A 23,919-nucleotide genomic window follows, 5' to 3' on the forward strand; every position below is an offset into this window, starting at 1 on the left:
AGAAGAAAGGTCGAAGAAAGCTACGATAACTCTCTTCAGCTGCAAAAACAATAGGTCTTAAATTGTGTATGTTCCTCTACATTGTAAGCTGAATCTATACTGCCATAGTCAGACCCATACTACTGCATGCCATATGGTATGGAGATATGGTGGCGAGCCATAATATGACCATAATATGGTCAAAAATAAAACCTTCACAAAGAAGTTGGGAAAAATTCAAAGAGCGACATTACTATATTACATTACATCAGTGGCGCTCTCAAAATGCAGACTTTAACGCAATACTCAACCTATCCAATCTAGAACTAGCTGGTATGATACATGCGAAATTTGCGGCAGTCAGGCTAAGAAAAACCGCCAGTTGAATACCAACACTACCGGACCCCCTAGATCAAAGTACAGACTACTATAAAAACTCCTATCTGCGGAAATTTTTATAAAAAAATGATTTTAACGGTCAAACCCCGGACCCAAGAATCCAATATGCTTTTATCAGATGGCTCAAATGGAAAACTAAAATAGAAGGAGGTTCGGTTCATACTCCGAATAACTAGGCATCAATGTCTTCTTTAGGAAACCCAATCAATGAAGCGCCTTCCAGGCTAAAATGATAGCTATAAGAGAAACACTCAAATACCTCCTTTTACGCAACCTCGCCACAGCGAAGTCAACATATACAGCGACAGCTGTATATGCTGTATATGAAATCGAGGGTACTGGCATACCAATAATCTCCTAAAACTCCAACTTAGGGACGCCAATAAAAGAAAAAACCATCTCAAATGGGACAGTTTCCCAAATTTTCGGTTGGCCCGCCAACTGTGGCCTTATATCCCCAAGAAAAGATCATCCCAACTATCAAGGATAGATAGTACCCGAGTTAGCACGACTATTAGAGTCATCACGGGGCACTGGCTAGTAGGAACACATACTAAGCACAATAATTCACCTCATAACGACTACTGCCGCAGCTGTAAAGGCGATGAGGAGAAAGAAAAAAGAAGAAGAAGCATATTCTATGCCATAGTCTCTAAGAATTTAACATCTCGGAGATCCATTCCTAACTGATATGACGGAGGTGTCAGATATTGATCCAAAAATGGATCCAAAAATGGATCAATATCTCAGGGTGGGGAAATGGCTTGACCTTGGTCCTACGGGAAAGGAAAGTAGATTCACATACGTTATCACAAGAGACAGAGCACGGTAAAAGTGTGTCGGAGTTTTTTTAGAAAGACTGGCAGTCGTCCTAAGCTAAGCTACGATTAGATCAAAAAAAAAAACAGGCATTGGAAGGCAATACATTAGCGTACAGCTCAAAACCGAACGAGCTTTTTTTTAAACAGAATGAGTAGCCTCACCACCGTATTGGTCTAGGGCCATGGTCACGAATTGTCGGGAATATAAACAGATCGTTTGTAAAAAGATTAAAAGGTAAATGCCTATTGCAAACCAAAGAAATTTAAGAGAAGTTATTCCATATGCAGTTATGATGTATAAAATAACTCCCTATAGAACATACATAACCCCTTCCATAGCACGCGTGCATAGGTTAGGAAATTCTGCCGCAGTGCTGACGGCACACTGACAGTGTGAGCACTTTCAAATTTTTTTAGAAACTCAAATTTTTTTAGAAACTCTTTCATTTGCTCTCATTTTGACTCATTTGACAGCTCAAACTTAAAAATATGTTTCCCCAGAAAAAAATTTTCTATAGAAAATATAGAATATATAGATAAGAGAGCGTAGGTTTTCTTTTCTTTAAAAACTGTTGTAAGCAAAGCTTTCTTTAAAAAACTATACACTATTTTAGTGTCCATTCCAAATTTTAAATTGACGAAAATGAAATAAACAAGAAAAGAAAGCTAGCTTCGGGCGGAGACGAAGTTGATATACCCTTGCAGTTAAAAGCGGATGTATATTGCAAACATCGGATATAATTGGCCGATCCTTATGAGAATATCACAATAAAACCAATATATTACAATAAAATATCTTTAAAAAAAAAAAAGAAAGCAAAGCTAACTTCGGGCGGAGCCGAAGTTTATATACCCTTGCAGTTAAAACCGGATATATATGGCAAAAACCTGATGTAGTTGGCCGAACATTATAAGAATATCATATATAGAGCTGATATAACCATATCACCGATATAACCAATCTATTATAATACAATATCTAAAAAAATCACCCAAGCTTCTATCTTCAAAAATATAAAAGTTGGTATTTCTACCAAACACCATTTCCAATCGTTCAGTTATATGGCAGCTATAAGATATAGTCAGCCGGTCGGTATAAAATTTGGTCGGTATAAATATAAAATTAACTGATCAAAAATATAATCTGTACCAAGTTCCAGCTTTCTATATTCAAAAACACAAAAGTTGGGTCAATTCCGATCGTTCATGGCAATTATATGGCAGCTATAAGATATAGTCGGCCGATCATTATGAAATTTGGTAGGTCGGATTAACTGACTGAATATAATCTGTTCTAAGTTCCAGCTTGCTATCTTCAAATACACGAAAGTTGGGTCATTTCCGATCGTTTATTTGTATGACAGCTAGAGGATATAGTCGGTCGATCCTTATGAAATTTGGCAGGTCGTATTATTTTGCTAAACATAGCATTCATGCAAAATCCGAACTATCTTACTTTAAAAACACATAAGTTATAACATTTTCGATCAATCAGTTATATGGCAGCTATAGGATATAGTCGGCCAATCCCTATGAAACAATCAGTTATATGGTAGCTATAGGATATAGTTGGCCGATCCCGGCCGTTCCGACTTTTATACTGCGTGCAAAGAAAGGAAGGGTGTGTGAAAAGTTTCAAGTCGATAGCTTTAAAAATGAGAGACAAGTTAGCGTAGAAACAAACAGTCGGACAGACGGACATGCTCATATCAACTCAGGAGGTGATCCTGATCAAGAATATTTATACTTTATAGGGTCGGTGATGCCTCCTCAAAATCATAAGACCCTCTGCAAGGGTATAACAACTTTTTTTTTCGCTCAGTGCTCTGCTCTCATTGTTTTTCTCTGCTGCGCATACACTCAAATTTTAAACATGTGTGCGTTTTGCCCCCCACTGCTATAAAATGACCGGATCCCTTTCAACCAAACTAATTAACCGAGTCAAGATTCCTAGCATTTTACAGTGACTTGGTAGAAAAAGATAGGGATATCATTAATAACAAGAAAGGAAAACTAACTTCTGTGGAGTCTTAGGTTGGAAACAGAAGGGTTTGTGCTAAGCTTTAAAGCTGATAGCTTTAATACTATCAGCTGCATATAGCTTTCTTTGAGTTCGGAAGTTTACTTTTGCTCATGTCGCCTCTCGTTTGCACCGAGTGCAATGCAGAATTTACTGCAGTCCAACTTCGTGGACGTGAGGCCGTTCGGTTCGCGTCGATCTGCCGGTGTGCCTACCATACCGCTTGTGTGGATTTGCCCTCGGAGGCTATAAAACTACTTATTAACATTCCAAACTTAATGTGGCAATGTGATAACTAGAAATTATTCGCATTCCAAAATAGATGAGCTTAAGCATAAGGTTCTGGATCTAGAATCCCTTTCCAAAAGCCTTAAAGCCAAAGTTGGGACCCGTTGGGCCCGAAGTCTCGTCGGCTGGGGTGCATGTTGTTGCGCCCCCTTCTATACCTACCAGCACTGGGAGCAAAATGGCTACACTGGGCCAGGCCCCAACGGCATCTAAGGTGGCTTTCTCGAGGAAGAAGCGGGTCAACCCTAATAGGCGCATGGTGGGACAAGCACCCACTTGCGCTTAGCTTCAAGTGCTTCCCACCTTAAAATACCTTCATATTGGTAAATTCGCGACGTCTACCAAACCAGATGCAGTGCGCAAGTTTGTCGCAGATAAGCTGAGCGTGGAGCCGAGTGATTTAGCCTGTGCTAGGCTGATAAAAAAAAATGCTGAAATCAACGCCCTCAAGTTCGTCAACCTTAAATTGGGAGTTTCGGAGCAACATTTCCCTACAGTCTTCAATGATAATTTTCGGTCTATGTCTTACCACAATCGCAATCTTAAAAAAACCTCCAGTAAGCGGTGCCGCTGGCGCCGTTACTTCTTATTCTTCACAAGCTTCTATTCTTTACCCCGAATAGACCCCTTCTCTATTCTTTACTCTTTCTCTGGTGCGCTACCAACAACAAACGGCGCGGGCGTTAATGGTTATGGTTGACGCTTTCTTCAATTCCTCCAATAATTTTCTTCGTTTTCTGATCGATATTATCCAACAACAACAAATTTTTTGAAGGCGAGTCGTATACTTCTTATCTTAACTTGTGGATGTCCAGCAACAACAAGACGATCGTAATCGAAACGTTGGCAGCGCATCGCTGCTCATCTTATCTCTTTTCGCTGGGCCACTTGCTGGTGCTTTCTTTTCGCCGATGGAAGCTGTTTATTTACGTTTTGGACGTGAGAGTGGATCTTTGCTGCGTTTGGATGTTCCTGACTATGAACGCTCTATGTTTTCACCTGGCACTGGATTTTCCTTGCAACTGGACTCTCTACAGGTCTACTTTTTAGCCTAATGGAAATTTCTATGTGTCCTCGTCGGTTATCTTGCAAGCTATGCGTATTGGATATGCCTCCACTTGCACCAGTACCAGGAGTGCTCTTTCATCATTGTCGCCTAGCCGTCCAAATCCCAGTTTGGACTGTAGCTACTCGTCCTCGGACCCCAATAAAGGCATAAAATTTGTATTCCCAAAAATATCGGGAATGAGAACCAAGTCCCGGATGGTATTCCTAAATTCATCTGCCTGCGGTTTTGATGTAATCATCCTTGTGGAAACGTGGCTCAATGACAAATTTAGCTCCTCTGAGTTCTTCGAGCCTAACTTGTATCATGTATTTGGAAAAGACCGAGATGCATTCAGTAGACAGTGTGTGCAAGGAGGTGGTGTGGTCATTGCTATCCGTCGATCTTTTCAGGCTGCACCGCTACACCTTTCGGCGGTCGAACTTCAACTGGATCAGCTTGCCGTTTCAATCGAAGGCGTCCATGGCCCGTTCGTCATCATTGCGTCGTATATCCCTTCAAACAGCGCAGTTAGTATATATTAGGCGCATATGGAAAACATCACTAGTGTCTATGCTAGAATGTCGGGTCCTACTGCTTTTATGGTAACTGGCGATTAAGCAATCAATTTGAGCTTCATTTTTTGGTTGCGAGACCCGAAGTCTCCCTGCGTGCTACCTAGCAACGTTCATCAAAGTCATGAAATTGTAGTTTTTGACGATATTTTTAGTCTGGGCCTCTCTCTCCCAAGTAAATAATATTTTTATTGATTTATCCAAAATTTTTGATTTTATATTTTTCAATAATGTGGTTAAAAGTAAAGTAGAATTATAGAATGTAACTTAAAGTCCATGTGATATGCACCACAAGCCGTTGTAATTTCATATTGAATTTTATAGCTTTTTGCCTTCTGTTTCACCCATTCCATATTATCATCTGAATGATACTATCTTGTCACTTATTTATGCCTCTATTTCAGCCTTTGATTGGGTTTTTTTCGGACGGCTCAATCGATGATTGTTATACTAAGTTCTTGGTTGCCCTTATTAAAATTATTGATATCTATGCCGCTGTGAGGATCCTTAAGGCTTCCCTGGTTTAAAAAACTTAAAAAATAGAAGGGATAAGCATTACGAATGATTTATTAAGACGGGGAAACTTAATAAGTTTCTTTACAATCAGTATATATCCGATGTCGAAGCTAGCCTTCGAAGGTCCAATTCAAGAGCGTTTTGGCGGTTTGTTAACAACAAAAAGTCAAAATCGGACATACCTTCATCCATATGTTATGGTAATTTAGCAGCCGACTCGGATCAGGGCGTTACGAAACTTTTTGCAAAATACTTTGCCTCTAACTTGGAGCCGAAGGTTCCTTGGAGTGATAAAGAAACTCTTCTTAGCATTGAGCCTTTTCTCAATGTGAGTAACATGGTATCGCCTCATTCTTTCTTAAGAAGAGAATTGCTTTCCTTTCTACTCCCCTTCAACTGCTGTTCTCGTTGTCCCTCTCATCTGGTAGACTCCCCAGTCGGTGGAAAATTACTTCTGTAACGCCTATTCAAAAAGGTGGCAGTAGGTCGACCAACTATCTATCTAAAATTTGCAACGTCGTTAAGATACTGGATCGGATAGTTACCAAAAAATTGTCATTTCTGGCTCGTAATTTTATATCCCCCAACCAGCATGGTTTTTTGCCTAGAAGGTCCACTACAACTAACTTAGCGGTTTTCTCTAAGCACTGCATTGAAGCCTTTGAAAACCAATTTCAGGTTGATTCAATTTACACTGACTTCACTGATTCTATTTACACTGACTACATTCTCTGCCTATTAAGATGGTTCAAGTTGGTTCTCTGGTCTTCCACAAGGCAGCTCTCTAGGACCTCTCCTATTTACTATTTTCATTAATGACTTATCTTCATGCTTTCGTTATTCCTACTTTTTAATAATTGTGGATGACCTTAAAATCAGTTATAGCTATCACTATATCCAGAGTCTACTCATGGTGCTCCCGAAATCTTTTTCCATTAAACTTATCAAAGTGTCTGTTTACCTGTTACAATAAGCGGTCTCTTGACATCTGCTAGGGTTATTCCATCAATAATTAGGTGTAAGTTCTAATTAGGAGGTGAGGAGGTGTTAGTCCTTGGTGTCTTATTTGACATCAAATTTAAATTTTCTGGTCACTTAGACTATATTCTGCTTAAAGCGTATGCTATGCTGGGCTTTGTGAAGAGGCGCGAGAACCAATTTAAAAGTCCACACATTGATTGCCCCTTTCTTACTAGGACTCAAAAATTTAATTGTTCCTCAAAGGGATTTTCGTACCTTTGACCCCTTTCGGATCAAGTGTCCCAGGGCCAATTACCTTTTAAATGAGCCGATTGAGCGGGCTTTTTCATATTTTAACTCTTTGCCACCTAGCCGCCGAATTAAGTGGGGCTCTGATAAGGTTGTCTTTAAACGCTTGTTAATGAGAGACTTATTAAGTTTGTATTAGTATTGTACTATTATTTATTAGTTTGTAAGTTTTTATTTTGTAGCCATGTAAAGATTTATCCGTTGGCGACAACTTTAACAACTTTAAGTATCAATAAATCAATTTTGAGGGTGGCCTTGATGGAAAGCGCGCGAGTTACCGCCTCAGTAGCTACCCTCGGCGTTTCCTCACCGGCGGTTTTGACGACTGCTAAACAATTAGTAACTGAATACTTTGTTGGCAATAAAGTTGCGAACCAAACGCAAACATCTAGAAACCAAATACTTTGTTGGCAATAAAGTTGACAAACAAACATAAGCATCGGAACCACTTCAGGTTTAAGTCCCACTTATACATCCGCACCAATTTGAAATCCATTCCGCTAGTTCAGCATAAGTACAAAAACGGTGCTCCCAACCCAACTGGACATTTCTGCTTGTTAACCCACGTATCATTAAGGATGTAGTCTCATGTGTGAGGTTGAAAAAATCAATTTTTTTTTATATTTTGATAGTATTGTTTATTATGAATGTACTGTTAAAGTTTCAAATAAAAATATCAAATAATGACAGAGATACAGCCCATAATCGAGAGTGCGCCTACACCGAAAAGTATGAGTTTCTCGGTAGCGTCTAAACTTTAAACGCGTTTTTCTCGAAACGACATTTTTGTGTGTGGCGCAGGTGATTCACAAAATTCTATGGTACCGATCTAGCTGAAATTTGGATATGTTGTTCTAAAAAGTAACACCTCTGTCCCGTACTAGAATCATTTATTTTTAATGATTAGTTTTTTTTTTATCATTAATTAAAGATAAATTTTTTTAATTTTTTTTAATTTTTTGTTTTGTGAGTTCGCCATTTTGTTGTTTATTGATGAAAATATTTCATTCTAGTACGGGACAGAGCCAGGGACCTATCTTTTTTTTTTATATGCATACTTTGGCATGCTATAAAGTGTATTAAACTACACAAGAATAAATTAAACAAAATATTTTCAAATAGTTTATGATGCTTATAAAAACATATTTGAAAATTGAAACGATCGCATTATTTTTTATTACAAAAAAATTTTTTTGAAATAACCTCTAAAAAGTAGGCCGGCACATGAGACTACATCCTTAACTGGCGCAGTCGGTAGCCTTTCGCCCAAGGACGGATTCTACCCAGGATTGAGGAAGGATCTGAGACGACGAAGGATGACAAAGATCTATAGCATTTTTTAAGGATGACAAGGATTTACAGCATTTTATTTATTGTTATTATGTAAGAGTGCGTAGAGTGAGGTGGGTGCAATGGAGTAAAAATAAGTAGAATAAATAATAGAAAATGCAAGATAGAAGTACAACGAATCAATAAATCACACAATAAATTAACTAGCCAACGAATACAGGAAAAGGAAAAGGGAATCGTGTTGTAACTAGTGAAAATAAAGCCGGTAATTGGATCCACAGGCAGGGAAAAGTGAATGAGAAATAATTAAGTGCACATTGTCCGAAGCCGAACAAGGGCAGGATGAAAGAAATTAGGCAAGAGGTATACACAATGAACGTGGATATTAAACAAAGGAGTTAGATTAAAATTTTAATTTAAAAAATTTTAAATAAATTTTGAAAAATTAAAAAAAAAAAAACGTTATTCTTTTCGTTCGTATGAACATATTAGCCGGCGCACTGTTTTGCACAGAGCAGCCGTTTAGCATGAGAGGGAGGTAAAATACTGTAATCAATTAAAGATGAATAATAATTAGTATCGATTGTGCTTTCACTTGTATTAGGTGGCGAACTGTGGAGAACAGGGCGGCCGCTTAGCAATTGGAGGTATTAATTCGATGGAAATAATAAAATAATAAGTGATATATATCCATTAACATGTATAAGGCGGCGCTCTGTAATGCACAGGCGGCTGCTTAGCGTGGGAATTGAAGGAAATATATTAATAAAAGTAATAGTTAATAAAACTAAGGAAAGAAAAATTTGGTAAATGGAAAACAAAAAAAAAGAAAAACAAGAAAGGAAAGCTAACTTCGGGCGGAGCCGAAGTTGATATACCCTTGCAGTTAAAACCGGATATATATCGCAAACATCGGATATAGTTGGCCGATCCTTATGATTACATCATAATAAAACCAATTAAATACACATTGAATAAGTGAAAAAAACACTTAATTAAGCAGAAATTAGACACCTAAGTACACTACTAAACACAAACAATCGCACATACAGTATGGATAAAACAAGTAAGGAAAGACAGCTCAATAGTATTAAAGCTAGATTCGTTATGACAGAGGAGGTTAGACCTGCAGCAGTGACGACAACAAATGTTTTAGAAGCTAATAAGGTTGTCGGGTCAAGCAGCAGCACGGCGTTTAATGTTTATGTTTAAATAATGTTTAGCGTAATTATTAGTGTAATGTTTATTTATTAGGCTTAAGTTTGTACAAAGGCTTTGTTGATCGCAAGCCGACTCTTTCTCGGCCGCTCGACTCAACGGGCTTTCTATAGAGAGTTTTAGCTCGCAGTGTCTAGGTCGGGCCGCCCTCTCCATTATTCGAGAGCTTTAGCTTCGCAGTGACCAGTCGGGCCGCCCTCTCTGTACTTTTCTTGAGTCCCTGCATGCACCATAGCCGGTCTATCTGCCGATCATCCGGCTTGATCTGCATGCAGAAATAAACATTTATAACGTTCAATTTAAATACAAAATCGTCTTTTATTTACGGCATTGAAAACGCTTAATGACCAAACAAAGGTAATAGAAAAATTAGTAGAAATTATTCGGAAGTACACTAACAAATTGAATGGTTTAAGCCTTATTAAAGGCGAAGAAAGATGGAATGTAGAGGTAATCGGCAGGAGGCAGAACTGAATTGTGATCGGATAAAAAAAGTATTGATTACCCATTTAAAGGACAAGAGATTGGAGTAGGATTTGATTATGGAATTGACCCATATTAGGGAAAAGAAGCTAAAATGCAATATGCAATATCAAACAACTTGGCTGAATGAAATAAAAACAATTGTGTTAGAAACAACAAAGTAAATAGAAACAAGAAACAAATAGAAACAAAGTGTTATTCCATGATGCAGATGTCATTAATTTTGGTCTTGTTTCAATTGAAGAATTATCGGAAGAAGCTGCACAGTCGCGAAACAAAGACATAAAACTATATAGAAAGCAGAACACGAAAAATATCTCGAATTGCCACAAATACCGATTTGATTAATAGACTACTTTTGTCTTCTGATCCATTTATTACAGGACGAAGGAAATTAACTTGCAAATTTAAGTCCAATTTAATGAAACCAACGTTAAATTTGTTAGAAGAATTTAACTAATTATTATTTTTATACCCTTGCAGAGGGTATTATAATTTTGGTCAAAAGTGTGCAACGCAGTGAAGGAGACATCTCCGACCCTATAAAGTATATATATTCTTGATCAGGATCCTGAGTTGTCCGTCTGTCTGTCCGTCTGTCTGTTTCTACGCAAACTAGTCTCTCAGTTTTAAAGCTATCGACTTGAAACTTTGCACACACCCTTTTTTCCTTTGCACGCAGTATATAAGTCGGAACGGCCCGGATCGGCCGACTATATCCTATAGCTGCCATATAACTGATTGATCGGCAATGGTATAACTTCGGTGTTTTTAGAGTGAGAGAGTTCAAAGTTATTTTTGGCAAAATAATACGACATGCCAAATTTCGTAAGGATCGGCCGACTATATCCTATAGCTGCCATATAACTGAACGATCGGAAATGACCCAACTTTCGTGTTTTTGAAGATATAAAACACACGATACTATAAACGGTATATTTTTGGTCAGTTTATCCGAACTACCGAATTTCATAACGATCGGCCGACTGTATCTTATAGCTGCTATATAACTGAACGATCGGAAATGGTGTTTGGTAGAAATTTGTGTTTTTTTATTTTATTTGTTATGGCTCCTAATTTGTTTATATTACTTGAAACTGGTACTTATTTGTGTTTACAATTTTTGCTATGGCAGCTGTATGATATAGTTTTCCGATTTGGACAATATTTTTACAATCTGTAAGTTTGGTTTACATATCTTGGGGGGTCAGGGGGAAAACTCCTACTATCCAAGACTATATCGAAACTATCAATAAAATAACTAGAGACCGTAATCATTATGAGTTTTATTTTAAAAATCACTCCTTCCTGTCTCCCTTACTGCGTTGTACAATTTTGACCAAAATTTTAATACCCTCTACAAGGGTATAAAACACCAAGAATCTTGTCAGTGTTTTTCCGTGAATCAGTAATAGATCAATGTAGATGAGAATCTGCTCTTTTATGTTAAAAGTTTAAATGTTCCAAAAGGAATGTTCATTTTTTTTTATCAAGCAGGGTTAAAATAAGAAAATATTTCATTAATTAAAAATTTTGCAAAATGGTCAAAACCACTTCAAAAAATTTAATCTAATCAAATTTAGAAGTTTTTATTTTGGTTTCTGCTATTTCTGCAAAAAAAACTGTAGATTGTCGATGTTTTCGAAATTACTTAAAGCATAAGTGTGGCGCACCTTAAGGATGTAGTCTCATGTCGAGACTCATATTTCGCATATTCACATATTTATTAAGTACTGTTTATTAAGAATGTACTGTTAAGTTTCAAATAAAAATATCAAATAATGACAGAGATACAGCCCATAATCGAGAGCGTGCCTACACCGAATAGAATGAGTTACTCGGTAGCGTCTAAATTTTAAACGCGTTTTTCTCGGAATGACATTTGTCGTGCGGCGCAGGTGATTCACAAAATTTCATGGTACCGAATCTAGCTGAATCATGGTATCTAGCTGAAATTTGGATATGTTGTTCTAAAAAGTAACACCTCTGTCCCGTACTAGAATCATTTATTTTTAATGATTAGTTTTTTTAGTTTGATTAGTTCGCCATTTTGTTGTTTATTGATGAAAATATTTCATTCTAGTACGAGACAGAGCCATAAGCTTACAAAACAATAATCTATTTTAATTTTTTGTTTCGAATGACTCTAGCAGTCGAAATCACCTGCGCCAGGGACCTACCTTTTTTTTATATGCATACTTTGGCATGCTTTAAAGTGTATTAAACTACACAAGAATAAATTAAACAAAATATTTTCAAATAGTTTATGATGCCTATAAAAACATATTCGAAAATTGAAACAATAGCATTATTTTTATTCCAAAAAAAATTTTTTGAAATAAACTCTAAAAAGTAGGCCGGAACATGAGACTACATCCTTAAAGCAAAAATAATATCATTTTTATATTTATACCATCTTTAAATGTAGGAAGGTAATGAAGGTAGGTAAATGAAATAAAAACAAGAAAGGAAAGCTAACTTCGGGCGGAGCCGAAGTTTATATACCCTTGCAGTTAAAACCGTATATATATTGCAAACATCGGATATAGTTGGCCGATCCTTATTATTACATCATAATAAAACTAATTAACTAAAATAAAAAATCTAAAAAAAGTCCCAAACTTCTATCTTCAAAAATACGAAAGTTGATATTTCTACCAAGTACCATTTCCGATCGTTCAGTTATATGGCAGCTATAGGATATAGTCGGCCGATCCTAATGAAATTTGGTAAGTTGGATCAACTGATCAAAAATAGAATCTGTACTAAGTTTCAGCTTTCTATCGTCAAAAACACGAAAGTTGGGTCATTTTCGATCGTTCAGTTATATGGCAGCTATAGGATATAGTCGGCCGATCCCGGCCGTTCCGACTTATATACTGCGTGCAACGGAAAGAAGGGTGTGTGCAAAGTTTCAAGTCGATAGCTTTAAAACTGAGAGACTAGTTTGCGTAGAAACAGACAGACGGACAGACAGACAGACGGACAGACGGACATGCTCATATCAACTCAGGAGGTGATCCTGATCAAGAATATATATACTTTATAGGGTCGGAGATGTCTCCTTCACTGCGTTGCACACTTTTGACCAAAATTATAATACCCTCTGCAAGGGTATAAAAAAGCTAATTATAGTAGAGAAAGTAAAAATTACCTTTCACTTTCTGCTGTTTCATGGCGATCAAGACGCGCATCTACAAGATTGTGTTCATGATGGTCAGCTGATTCATAAATAGCTTCATCCTCCTGGTGTAAATGGCTGTGCGAGGAGTGATGCGACGAGTGTGGACCGTGTGTTGCATGTCCATGCGCATGAGAGTGGTGCGTATGATGTCCAAATGCATGAGGTGAATGGGATTGATGTGGCGCGTGTCTTGCGGCTGGCGGTGGTTGTCGGTAGCGGCTACCAAGTGAAAATCTTGCTTCCTCTTCGGAGCGTGGACGACAACGATTACTGTAAGATGTATGAATTGTAGCAGTTTTCTGCGATTGTGCTAATAACTGATTGGAGCTGAGAATGATAGAAATCAAATTTTTTTTAGTTATAAGTTACTTCTTATTATGTATAACACATAAGATTCAGAGGCCGTTAGTAATGATTACTTTTAACATTTTTTTTTTGTAATCACAATACATATAATGAACAATTTTCATTTTTATTTTTTATCACAATTTAATTTTTTTTCACTTAGATATAAATGATTATTCGCTAACCAAAAAAATAAATATCAGTAATAATCAATTTTTTTAGAGCGAAGAAATACAAATTTTCATTGTTCGCTGAGCTTAAAAAAAAAATAATAAAACATAATTATTAAATTAATTTTTTTCGGTCAAAATTTCTTACTCACTCAAGATTGCGTGCTTTTTTGTGGAATATTTTTTATTTCTTGTCCATAGAGTATTATACCTATTAATACCTTACCGAATTTGCTATTGAAATTAAAAGATCAACGTCTGAAACGTGGATCAATGACCTTTCAAAATAATTTAAGAAATAGACCGCAATCATGAATTGAATGATATTTTTGAGCGAAAAAATAAATAAAAAATAGTGAATATATATGAGTTGTCGCTCAGAGAATAATGATTAAAGATTAATCAATATTAACGGTCCGTTATAGGATTAAATTTAAAAATTATGTGAAATGGAATTAGAAAAAAATATTATGGAACATTACCCGGAATATGAATCGTTGTTGACTCGGGTCTAGTACGAAAAAATGTGAAAAAATCGAAATCGAACATTGGGCACTAACCTTAGGCATGGCCTGCATTCTGCCAGAAATATGTACGTTTATAACTGGCTTAAATATAATTGGAACAAAAATAAATAAGCTTGTTTTTACTTAAAAAAAATAAAGAAAATTAAACTAACAAGTGAAACACATTGAAATTTTTTATAAAGTTTAGTTGTGTATAAAGCACTACAAAAATGATTAGGTTTCACAATAAAGAACCACTTTTGATACTAATTAAAATCAAGCAAAAATAATTTGTTTTATTTTTATAAATGAGCTATACAAATTAATAATTTTTATATTTTAAAATGCCACTAACCCTTGCGATGACTCACTACAAGCAGCGGAGCTATCTAATCTATAGTGACGATCAGCATCAGTTTCTGACATTCGAATATCTTCTGATCCGTTCGGACTCATGTGTCGGGATGAGTGGTGTTCAAGTTGTCTTATTAAGTCCTCTAGATTACGTATGCGTAAAGGTCCAGTTGCTGGTGTTTCGTCTTCATCCAGTTGTTGCGTTTGCAGTGCCACACTTGAAGGTTGGTGCAACTGATGCTGCGATCGGTGGTGATGCAGCAATGCAGTACCATGTGAGACACCGCCTGGCATAGAGGACGAACCGCCAACTGTCCCAATGCTTGCTCCCAGGCCCATGTTTCCGAGACCAGTTCCAGTGGAATCCAGTAATATCGCGTGCACGGCAGCTTTGTCGCAAACATTTTCACGCGAGTTGGACTTTGATCCATTAGTTCGTTTATGTGACTCAGCAGAGTATCCCAGCTGGGAAGAGTTACACTCCTGTAATGTTTTCCGTAACATTTCCTCACTAAGACTACCACTACCAACTGGTGTGTTGCCAGTTCCAGTACCACGGTGTGTCGCAGCATTACGTAGAGCCTCCAAAATATCTTCATGGTATCCGTTAAGTGATTTTAAAGTTCGCTCTACTTCAGAGGCTGCGGCGCCGCCACTGGACGATGCCAATGGTCCATCTTGAGCTATCAGTTCGAGGTTGTCAGACTGGCTGTCTTCACCCCATTTGTCTTTAAGTTGCTCCCCATGAACCAGACCATATCCATGCTTTTTTAATATTCCCTTTTCTGTTGTGGACAAATTTTTGTTTTATGCAATAGAAGAAAGGGAATCATTTTTAGATATAAAACAAATAGAACAAGAGAGGACGGCTACAGTCGAGTTTCCCGACTATATGATACCTTGTACTTATCTTTTTCACCTTGGTACTTGGTATTTTGGTGTTTTTGGTGGTGGTGGATTGTATATCCTGGCAGTTAAGTAACTATATAAATTATAAGATACAAATCGGATAGTTTTTTTCGCGGTCGTTCAGAATAGGAAATGGCTTGTTGATTAATTAGTACATCAGCTAGCATTCCTGCATTCATCAAAAAGCTTAGAGGCCCATACGACCGAGTGGCGCTCAAGAAACGATTTATTAGTATTTATTAAGCTATTTTTTATTTATTAAGCTAAGTAAGTTTTGTAAAGAAATTTTAAATACTAAATTTTACATTTGAAGGACGGTAAAGAGATGTTATAGAGGTGAAACAATTGTAGTTCGAACATAAGACCCTAAGAAGGTTGTTAATAGATTTGATTGGATTTGAAATAAATTTGAAGTTGTTTTTAATTTAAATTGTAAGTCTCTAAATCTAGTCTAAGATGGCTTAGGGCGGAGCTGGAGTAAAAGCTCATATTCGCTCTTATGCGAATTCGCCGCAATAGATAAGTTAGTCGTAAGACTAGAGAAATAGAATTCGATTTATAACGTTGAAGAGGACACAACGTTTTTCGTTTTCGCTTTCGACATTTTTATATATTTAGCAGCCACTATTATTATGTTTTATTTTTTTATGTGAACTAGTGAGAGAAGTAGTGAGAAGTGTGAACTAGTGAGAGATAAACTAATCTCTTTTAACATGTTGGCGACCCCGGCTGGACATTTGGGCTAAATATTTAAAAAACATAAAGTGACAGTGACACCGTGTTATTACACACAACAAATACCAAAAATACAAACATTCAAACAAAATCAAAGAGCTGCTCGAGACGCTCCGTAAAGTGCGACTTAAATTTTAAAAAAATTCACCGCGTCGTGAAACCGTCGCAAGCCGCCAATCCAAGGATCATCGCCACCAGGCTCACCAGCGAGCTCCATGCCGTGTACCTGCATTGACTGCACGAGGAAAGTGGCAGCGGGATTAAAGGAGCCCAAGGTAGAACCATAGATACTTGTGCAAAAAAATGAAAGTTGAGAAAATACGAATTAAACCTACGTCTTGTGCTGGAATATTGCACCCTCCTTTCAATTCTTGATACGAAAACGTACTTGAAATTAGTAGAGCTAACAATTTGAATAGTTTGATTAAAATAATTAACGAACTGCCTGTGTGTAAAATTAATAAAAATCGTGATACATACATATACCCACATCACTGTCGCCCCCTTCATTAAATGCCTTCACTATAGCTGAAAAGTCCCATCCAGATACTGCAATTTCTGCAGCCCCAACTCGAGCTCGACTTTCCAGTTTGGCATTGCAAAAATTCAGTGAAAACTATTCAGAGTTTAAAAATTTTATAAGTCTCTTTGAGACATTAGTAGACAAGGATGTGAATATTCCTGTTATCGACAAATTTAACCATTTAATTTCGTGCCTCTCTGGTGAAGCCTTAGGAACTATCAAGGCATTCCAAGTCACCGAGAGTAATTATGACAAAGCTATTGCTAGTCTGAAAAGAGTTTACGATAACGAATGTCTCATCATTGCGAACAAATTATTCAGCCTTCCGAAAGTTTCCCAGCCGTCTGCGTTGTTGTTGATATGTCTCATCGACACAGTGTCATCGTTCTATGGGTCACTATTATCCATAGGAGATCAGGCCCGGCAGCAGTAGTGGGTTGAGTGGGTGGCTAGACCCACTCGAGAAATCCCGAGTGGTAAAATTACCCACTCGAAATAATCAACTACCATATATCGTCAACTTGGTCGATTTACACATTTTGAATTTCACGCGGGAAACATACGCGCTCGGAGCATGCGCATGGTGTACGTGCACATATAACACACATTCATGCCAACGACGGCTGTATATCACCATATGCTTATATTCGTTTCATTCTCGCTCGTATGTGCTTTAACAGATTGAAAGAAAAAGAACGTGCGTACTTTGCAAAGAGACTTGAGAGACGACAGTTGGATAGATTCGTCGTGCGGCTGAAAAGGAAGAAGGAGGATTGCGGATTGCGACCAGCAACCGATCGAGAAAAATCCTCGAAAACCGAGTCTTCTCGAGCGTCGAACGATTCTTCTAAACAATGTAAGAATACGACAAAAATCCAAATGATTTGCTAGTTTCTGTGTGATGTATTTATATTTCATCAAAGTTCCAAAATGGAGCTCTATACGTAAACAAACGTGCCTTATATGTTATATATAATACAACATAAACTTACTTACTTTATGATACAACGTGAAATGTATCATAAAATGTATAATGAATATATAACTTAAATAATAAAGATATATTTTCAAATGATTATTTCAACATTTGTGGAAAAAAACCTATCCGTGGCTTGAACTCAACAAAAACTCTCTCGCAATTTGCTACGTCTGTACTGAAGCTTGTGAACGGCAATTGATCGCTAATTTCGACTCGCAGGCTGTGGAATCAAAACAAGCCTGGGTCTATGATGGATTTTCAAACTGGAAGCATGGGTCATATCGGATGAAGAAACATTCGTCAAGTGTTCTACACATCAATTGCACCGAAGCACTGGCAATGAAGAAGATGATGAAGAATAGAACGGCGTTACTTCAGCACTTTAAAAAAAAAACAGGGTTTGCCTTTAAGAGGAGACAAGAATGACGAAAATTCCAATTTCATAGCGTTCTTGAAGGCTCACTCGGAAGACGTTCCTGAACTGAATTCCTGGTTGCAGAGAGATGGATACAGATGGCTTGATCATTAAAGTCAAAATGAAATACTCGATCTGATGGCGACTTCAATTTTGTCAAAAATCATGGACGATATAAGAAGAGCGGAGCATTTTTCGATTCTAATAGGTGAAACCCCAGATGCCTCACGAATAGATAAAGATGCCTCCGTTTCCGATGATTTAGTTGCAAATAATAATTTTATTGGATTCTTTTCAACGCCAAACACTCAAGCAGAAACTTTTTTCGATCTTGTTGACAACATTTTCGTGAACTCGTGGCTTCTTTCAAAACTAAGAGGCCAGTGCTACGACGGGGCATCCAATGTTTCTGGAAAATTTTCTGGATTGCAGGCGCGTATACGTGAGAAGGAACCTCGAGCTTTGTTTGTGCACTGCAATGCCCATAACCTGAATCTTGTTGTACAAGATTCAATTGAAAAGGTACAACCAGCCAGAAAATTCATAGGGTCAATCAAGGATTAGATAAACTTTATTCGAGATTCACCAAAATGCGTTGCACAATTCAAGGAGTTGCAGACTGAAGCGATGGAAAAGAACAACGAAAATGTTTCTTTTGTCGCAGTCTTCAACCCGACAAGGTAAAAACTACGATCGAAAATTTCGTCACATATTGTAAAAAAACCTTCAAACCTATTTTGAAACCTTCTCATTATTATTTTCCAGATGAGCGATAAGAATACGGCCTCTCAAGATAATCAAGGCGAATTATCCTGAAGTGCTGAAATTCCTCGATGATCGATCGGTCGACAACGAAGTCGATAGTACGATCTCCGCCAAAGCTACAAAAATGACACGATTTTGTTTACGTATATGTAGAAAGATCTCAACAAAAATACATGTTTTAAATAGACTTAGTAATATAAACTATAAAAATGATGAAAATTTTTCTTTTTTTTTTCCTCCACTCGGAGGAAGACTACCCACTCGGGCCGAACGTGTCCTGCCGGGCCTGTAGGAGATGACACTAAAATTGTAAGCTCAATGATCACACAGTGCGACAGTGATTTGGAATTTTTGAAGAGACCTAGTAGGAATTGTTCATTAGGTCGAGTATAGTATAAAACCATGTTTGAAATTTTTCATACACCCTCAAATCTTGATTTATTTCGAAATAACGGTTTTTCGAAAGTGTTTTGCTCTTAAAAATTCCTAAACGCGTAATTTTATGCCGATTTTCAATTTTTTTACGTTTTTCAATAGTTAAATATTGTAGCTTTTGAAAAAAAAATACATCTTTAATTTATTTAAACAGAAAGGATACAAATTTTACTAAAGAAATTGACATTTTGATACATATCAATATTGTCTCGTTAATTCTGAATAAAACGAGACCAATTTCATTTCGAAATTGTGAAAATTGTTGAAGTTATAACGCTTTTCCCAAAACAAGCCATAGCGTTCCGGAGCAATAAAAATGGGAAGAGTCACTGGATTATGAGGAATTGCCGCTGTGGTCCGATTTCGAAAAAAAATTAAAACGTAGGTACCAGCACCTGTCCGCTGAACAGACTGGCAAGCCAAAACAGGAGAAAATTGTGTTCGGGAAGCAGCACAATAGAAGTTCGTTGGCTTGCTCCGCTTCTAACAAACAAGCTTGCAGTTATTGCAACGCACAAGACCATAGTCTTGCCCAGTGTAGTCCGTTCGCTCGCCTTGCTGTAATGCAACGGTTTGAGTTTGTCAAGTCAGCCTCAGTATGTTTAAATTGTCTTCGAAAAGGTCACACGGTTGCAAAGTGTAAATCGACTAGGTGTCAAATTTGTGAAAGATCATACCACAAACTTCTGCACCGATTTACTGTGACCGAAAATAACTTGGCGTTACCACCACCAAATGAACATCATCCTCCATGCGCTTCATCTTGATGGCCCTTCTACGTTACATGCTTTGCATACGTCATCCCTAGAAAAGGTTTTGTTAGCGACGTCGACCGTAAGCGTTAGAACTAAAAATGGCGAGCACATATTGGCCCGAGCATTACTTGACTCCGGGTCACAAATGAACTTCATTACTGAAGATCTTGCTCAACGCTTTCAGAACACAGAATACAGGGAGGAATCGTGTATTTACTTGCTTGGAATCGGTCAATCTAAATCCCACGTTAAGAAAAAGATACACACTGTGGTAAAGTCAACAATTATTGGTAGTGGAAACTCGACTTTTGGATTTTGAGAACTATCTCGGGTTATCACCCTGACCAGTAAGTGAACGTGAAAGATTGGGACCATATTTTTATAAACCTCAGCGGATAGACTTGTTAATTGGAGCTGAGTCATTTTTCGTACTGTTGTCCGTTGGCCAAATAAAACAACGTCCAAATCATTCCATCCTCCAAAAAAAAACTACTTGGATGGATAGTATCGGGAAAATATAAGGCAAATACCTCAACTCCTCAACAGCCTGTCTCTAGCTTGAATTGCCAAGAAGAATTACTCGAGTCGATAGATGGCAATTTAAAAAAATGCTGGTCGTTGGAAGAAGTACCAACTTCCAAAAAGCTTTTGTTACCTGAAAAAGATTTATGTGAGGAAAATTATCAGAAAAATATAGTTGTACTGCCTTCAGGTCGATTTGGAGTCAGGCTTCCGTTTAAATCGGATCCAAGTTTTTTGGGAAACTCGTTCGAGATAGCCAAACGCCGTTTATTGTCGCTCGAGAGAAGATTATCTCGAGATCCGAATTTAAAGAAAATGTATATTGAATTTATGGAAGAATACGAATTCTTAGGCAATGATGACAAGCAATGATGTTCTTGCTACTCTACACTACGTCATACCCCATCAGTGTGTTTTACGGCCTCAAAGCACATCGACCAAATTACGAGTTATGTTTGATACGTCATTTAAGCCATCAACACAAAAGCGCCTTAACAATCTATTGATGGTTGGTCCTACAACCCAGGAAGAGTTGTATTCAACTCTTCATCGGTTCCGGCTGAACAGATTCGATCTGATAGCCGACATAAAAAAGATGTATCGCCAAGTAATGGTAAATGAAGCCGATAGGCGATACCAGTTAATAGTGTGAAGCAAAGACCCATCAGATTCCTTGAAACTGTGCAAGCGCAACACCGTTACATATGGCACTGCGCCAGCCCCATTTATGGCCATAAGGTGTTTGAAGAGGTGAGTGAATCTGTGAAAAATACATTCCTTCGAGCTGCCGAAGTTATTGGGTCCGACTTTTACATCGACGACATGTTAACGGGTACTAGTTTCATTGAGGAGCTAAAGACAATTAAGTCTGAAGTAACTCAGGTTCTTCAAGACGCTGGGTTTGAATTGGGCAAGTGGTTTTCAAACTCGCCTGAAGTTACCGCATTCGACATCACGGTTAAGCCAATAACACTTTCGGACGCAGAACTGACTGAAGCATAAGGAATTGCTTGGGTTTCTAAAGAATATATATTTCAATTTGAAATTGATGCTTAAGTCATGAGTCAAAGGGCGACCAAGCGAAACATTCTTTCGGCGACATCGAAGATTGCCATCGCAAGATAAAGCCTCTAATAAGAGTTCCGATCGTACGAAGTGTATTTTGATCGGATTCAGAAGTAACTCTTCATTGGGTTCGGACCCATCCATCGTCGTTGTCAACGTTCGTATCGAATGGAGTAACTAAAATTCAAGAGTGGTCAGATGATAGCACGTAGGAGCATGTTCCAACTAAACAGAACCCGGCAGGTATAGTGTCCAGAGGTGAAGACGTTAAGGAGACTGTAGAATCGAATTGGTTTACAGGCCCATCATTTTTACCGGAACCGGACCGGAAGATAAGTGGCCAACGAGCCCACGTAAACCGTAATCTGTCACCAGAACTTCTACAGATGGAAAAAATAGGATGCGGTCGGATTCACCGCAATCGTATCTACCTCACATTGAATGGAAGTGATAGAAGGATATTCCTCTCACCTAAAACTGCTGCGAGTGTTTGTTTATATGTTCCGCTTTATAAAGAAATCGAAGAAATTAGTAGTGAATTCTGATATTGTTCTATCACCTGTTGAATATAATGAAGCCTTTAAGGGGAGGGTAAGGTCAAATCATGCGAAAAAAGCCATGTTTTTGTGATTTTTTTCCTGACGACACAGTTAAAATTTATTTATTCAACCAACGGTATATTAAAGTATGACATTAGAAGAATGTTTTATCAAATTTTTACAAAAAAATATTTAAAAATATGGCAATGGTAGCAACTGTCCGGACGTGTCGCCAAAAAAAGTTGAATTGCGGTGCTGGATCCTCATAACTCGGTGCTGGATCATTTGTAATCAAAAAATGAAAATTCATTCGTTAGATAATAGTTCACCCCAGGTAACGCTGTAAAGGTTTTTTGAAAAATGCAATTTTTTAATTTTTTCGAAGACTTTGAAGTGAAAAACTCAATTTTTTGGAAAAAAATCGGTTAATTTGTCATTGCAAAATCAAAATTATGAACAAAAAAAACTCGACAGCGTCCTCGTAAAATACCAGAAATGTACAGAAATGAATAAATGTACAATAATAAATAATAAATAATAAATAATAAATAATAAATAATAAATAATAAATAATAAATAATAAATAATAAATAATAAATTATAAATAATAAATAATAAATAAATAAATAAATAAATAATAAATAAATAAATAATAAATAATAAATAATAAATAATAAATAATAAATAATAAATAATAAATAATAAATAATAAATAATAAATAATAAATAATAAATAATAAATAATAAATAATAAATAATAAATAATAAATAATAAATAATAAATAATAAATAATAAATAATAAATAATAAATAAATAAATAAATAAATAAATAATAAAATAAATAAATAAATAAATAAATAATAATGTAATAAATGGTATGTACAGAAATAGTGTTTAAAATTTCAAAAGGATCGGTGCAGTAGTTTTGAAGTTATGAGGGGCACCGACTTTGAAAACGTGAGTTGTGGGAAAAACGCTTTAAAGTTTTAAACACAAAAAAATCAAGTGTAAAACGTTTATGAGCAACTTCGTCAATAACTAATAACTTCGTCAATTTTGCTTTAATTGACTTGACACAATTGAATTTTGACACAATATTCTTAAAATATTATGCATTCAATTTAATAAATAAAAAAAAATTAAAAAAAAAAAAATTTAATACCTTACCCTCCCCTTAAAAAAATCGTCGAAATAGTGGCCCAAGAGCACGAGTATCAAGATGAAATAGAATATCGCATATCTGGAGTCAGACAGTACGGTAATGGATACGCTGCTTAAGTTTATTTAGAAGTAGTTTCCGACCTTTCCACTGATTCCTTTTTGTTGGCTTTTCAAAGGTTCGTTGGGCGCAGATCCGCAGATGTCCGCAGATCGTGCACTGCGACAACGTGACGAACTTCGTCGTAGCGAGTCGCCACTTCGCAGAGCTTCGTCAGAGAATTGTGGACGAGGTCAACGTGGTCACGCAATACGCATCAAAAAAAGGATGCGTATTTGCGTTTATATCGCCGCGGGCTCCGCACATAGGCTATGAGAGGCAGGTCTCGCCAACAAGCACAAAGTACCCCCTGTGAAGGGCCCACCCAAATCTTAGCGCCCCAATTGAAACGACCACCCCGATAAGAAACTCTTCGGGATGCTGGGCTCGCAGCGACAAAGACCAAGCTGAAACATTCGCCACACATCTCCAAAGTGTCTTCCAGCCAAACCCAGCCTCAAATTCATTCCTCCTGCCAGAAATTCAGCCAGGTCCTCCCCTCAGCCAGCCGCACCTTCATTCCGGCCGAACGAAATCGAAAAAGTCATAAGAGGGC

The 23,919-nt window shown here is 37.2% G+C and overlaps 1 protein-coding gene across 11 annotated transcripts in view; it reads right to left on the reverse strand.

The window, feature by feature from the left end:
- mmd (disintegrin and metalloproteinase domain-containing protein mind-meld) overlaps positions 1-23,919 on the reverse strand; it is a 747,894-nt gene that overhangs the window by 12,880 nt on the left and 711,095 nt on the right. For 3 of the 11 annotated variants that reach the window (XM_070281095.1, XM_070281047.1, XM_043211358.2), the window contains exons 24-25: positions 14,464-15,247; positions 13,058-13,357 (exon numbers count right to left, since the gene is read on the reverse strand). In XM_070281095.1, coding sequence (XP_070137196.1) covers positions 13,058-13,357; positions 14,464-15,247 — 1,084 coding nt within the window. Of the gene's footprint in view, positions 1-13,057; positions 13,415-14,463; positions 15,248-23,919 lie in introns of those variants that run through there. The other 8 variants (XM_070281011.1, XM_070281124.1, XM_043211353.2 and 5 more) reach the window with 5 other exon arrangements.

The sequence above is a fragment of the Drosophila bipectinata genome, chromosome XL (genome assembly GCF_030179905.1).
Source record: "Drosophila bipectinata strain 14024-0381.07 chromosome XL, DbipHiC1v2, whole genome shotgun sequence".
Taxonomy (NCBI): domain Eukaryota; kingdom Metazoa; phylum Arthropoda; class Insecta; order Diptera; family Drosophilidae; genus Drosophila; species Drosophila bipectinata.